The 3072-nt window shown below is 54.1% G+C and overlaps 1 protein-coding gene across 1 annotated transcript; it reads left to right on the forward strand.

The window, feature by feature from the left end:
• On the forward strand, window positions 1–2762 carry MRPL46 (mitochondrial ribosomal protein L46). The gene is made up of 4 exons (XM_009276574.1): window positions 1–147; window positions 657–849; window positions 1424–1597; window positions 2318–2762. Exons 1-4 carry the CDS (start codon window positions 70–72, stop codon window positions 2566–2568), a joined length of 696 nt encoding a protein of 231 aa, XP_009274849.1. The 5' UTR covers window positions 1–69; the 3' UTR covers window positions 2569–2762.
• Window positions 2763–3072: the final 310 nt, after the last annotated feature.

A 3072-nucleotide genomic window follows, 5' to 3' on the forward strand; every position in this document is an offset into this window, starting at 1 on the left:
CGGGCGGCGGGTTGGGGTCGGTAGCTTTGTCCCGCTGCCGCGCCTCGGCCGTGGCGGCTCTTCGGGGCGATGTGCCTGCTGCGGCCGCCCCGCATCACGCAGCCCCTCGAGAAGGAGGAGGAAGAGATAGCGGCCCTCATGGGGCAGGTAGAGGGGGGCGCTGGGGGCTTGCCGACAGGAAAATGGCTTCCTCGGGCCTGGAGCGGGGAGCAGCCTGCGGGGGGCAGGTAGAGGGGGGCGCTGGGGGCTTGCCGACAGGAAAATGGCTTCCTCGGGCCTGGAGCGGGGAGCACCCTGCGGGGCTGGCAGCCGCGGGGGGTGACAGGCCGCGGGGCCGGGAGGAGCTGATGGCCCCGCGCAGCCAGGCTGGGGGCACCTCGGGTGGTGTCGCTTCCCGCCATGAAGCGACGCTGGGTGCTCCGCGTGCGATTTGCTGCCCGCACCGGCTATCGTGGGTCTCCGTAGCGCTCCCGTCGCCTTCCTCAGTGTCGTTGATGTCCCTGACGGAGGCTCTTGCTGCGAGCAGGGAAGTCCTGCTCAAGCTCAGGGAAATTCCCATCATCTTCCATTCAGTGAGGTAGAAATAGTTTAATTCTGCTTGCCAAGTCCAGCCCATAGCGCTGGTGCCTTAACAATTCCCTGCGTTGCCCTTCTAGATAGAGCTGGAGAAAAGCCACTATTCAGACCATGAAATCCGCAAGCTGGAGGAGGAGGAGCAGCTCAGGAGAAGGAAGGAGAGCATGTACGATGATGATGAAGCACCCGGCAAAACGGTCATCATGGCTCAAGACCTGGAGGACAAGTGGGAACAGAAGTTACTGCGGTTTGAAGCTGCTCCGCGGATAACAGGTACGGGCTGAAGTTCGTGGTGGGTGAGAACACCCCGATTGTCTGCCAAACACAGCTAAGTGCAATTCAGTGGAGGGGAGACATTTGCTGAGCCTTTTTGTGTTATAAAGAGGGTCATGACTCCATGGCAGCACCATTAGCACGCGAGGAATTAACTGGCTGACAAGGGAATCGGTCTTCCCGTGTTGCGAAGTACATGTTCACACAACCTTATCAGAGCAGAGCGGTGAAAATGGATGTTGTTTCCAGACGAGAAACCTCGGATTGTTTGGTTCCCGAGCTCCCCTAGGGCTCTTGTTGATTTTTGTCAAGCTGGAGATCCAGGCTGCTTGCTGTAAATTCCCTTTGGAAATGAAACAGGTAGAGTGCAGTCTAGCAGTGGGTTCCAGCTGAATCCTGCGTTGGCTTCCAGAGCGACTGAGAGCATTTCTATCTAGATTTTTGTCTTGTTCCGTGTATCCATGTTTGTGTATTATTGCTGGAAGGGTGTGGGATGGAGAGGGGTGATGAATCGAGGGGATCAGACCAGTGCTGCCAGGAGACTTTGTTTCCAGCATGTGTTGGTTTTTGGCAGATGCTGATAAAAACAACAATCGAACATCGTTGAACAGGAAGCTGGACAGTAACCTGATGCTTCTGGTGAAACAGAAAATCGGTAACCAGGAGCTGTGGCTCCTGCCTCAAGTGGAATGGCAGCCTGGAGAGACGCTGCGAAGCACAGCTGAGCGAGCCATGGCGATGTTTTTGGGTGTGTAGTTTGCCACGTGCCTGGCCCTCCCTCCTCTTTGGCCCAGTGGTTTTCTTCCCGTGCCCTATTTGATGGATATTTGCCATCTGCTGTAGGGAAATCGCCTCCCATCTGCTGGGAAAGGGCATTTCATGGCAGAGGGACGGAGCTCAATGGGGTGTGCTTTCTGGCAAGAGCCGTGATCCTGGGTAGTCGGCTCTGTAACCGTGTACTGTTGCAGAGCAACTGCAGTGTGTGTGGGGCTGGCTGGGCTGACAGACTGCCAGTTGGGATCTCTGGCTGCCAGCTGCTGCGGTGCTGGGTCTGGCCCTTGCAGTCTGATGCTGGAGCATCACCAGACGCCCCCTGAATGGTCTAGGCTTGCTCCAGGTATACGGTTTCTCTCTCCCTCTTGTAGCCCTGTGGCAGCTTTTGTGACAAATGGGTGATGGCAAACCCACGTGTCCTTGCTTTTCACTGTGGGTTGGCAAAGGTTGATACCCTCTCCCTCCCTCCCTCACTCTGAGAGGACTCGCTGGACTCCAGGACAAGTTGTTTTTTCATGAGAAAACATTACAATTGGCAGTATTTCTGCTAAGAAGAGGGAACAGTCAGTCTGAACCAGATACAAGGAGTGGCTTATGCTACCTCTTTGTTACTACAGGAGAGCAGTTACTGTTGCTTTGTGTTCTTACCTCTTGTTTTCTGTTTTCTTTCTCTTGCGTTGCTGGGGTCTTGCAGGAGATCACATTCAAGCCAAAATCCTGGGGAATGCGCCATATGGGATTTACAAGTATAAATTCCCCAGGGCCATCAGGACTGAGGATAACGTGGGAGCCAAAGTATTCTTCTTCAAAGCCTTCCTCCAAAGCAGTGATTTGTCCCAGGCAGAGCTGAAGGAAGACTACCTGTGGGTCACAAAGGATGAGCTGGGAGATTACTTGAAGTCGGAATACCTGAAAAAAGTCAACCGATTCCTTCTGGACTTATAAACGATAGGCTGTACTCCAGCAGATGGGGAAGATGCGGGACGTGGCTCCCGGGAGGAGCACAGCTGCTGCTTTGCATGGTCTGTGTGTATGGGATGTTAACTCGGGCTCTGGAGGATAATTTGCCTTTGCCTTATTTCCCAGTTCTCTTCACTGGGCCTGTACTAAATAAATATTAAAACTTATACTTGGAAGTGAAGCTCTCCTCAGGGAGTTCTTTGCTCTTCTTGAATCCTCCTCCACCTCTTCTGGAAATGCATGTTGTGATCTTTTCCTCTCCCACGTGTGCGATTCCCTGGGGCTGTGGTAGCCGGGAGGCTCGCTCTCCTCACCAGACCCCTGTCATAGTCTGGAGCTCAAATGGTTTCTTCTAAGCAATGGTTAATGCTTGTTTCTGGCACCTGCTCTTTAATAAGAGCCGCACTGGAGGGTTATCTGTGTGTCCAGGTGGGAACACACCCTCCTGGACACAAGGCTGGTCAAGGTGGGTTTCTGGGGAGCTGGAAG

This window comes from Aptenodytes forsteri, unplaced genomic scaffold (assembly GCF_000699145.1).
Source record: "Aptenodytes forsteri isolate BGI_AS27 unplaced genomic scaffold, ASM69914v1 Scaffold1, whole genome shotgun sequence".
Taxonomy (NCBI): Eukaryota; Metazoa; Chordata; class Aves; order Sphenisciformes; family Spheniscidae; genus Aptenodytes; species Aptenodytes forsteri.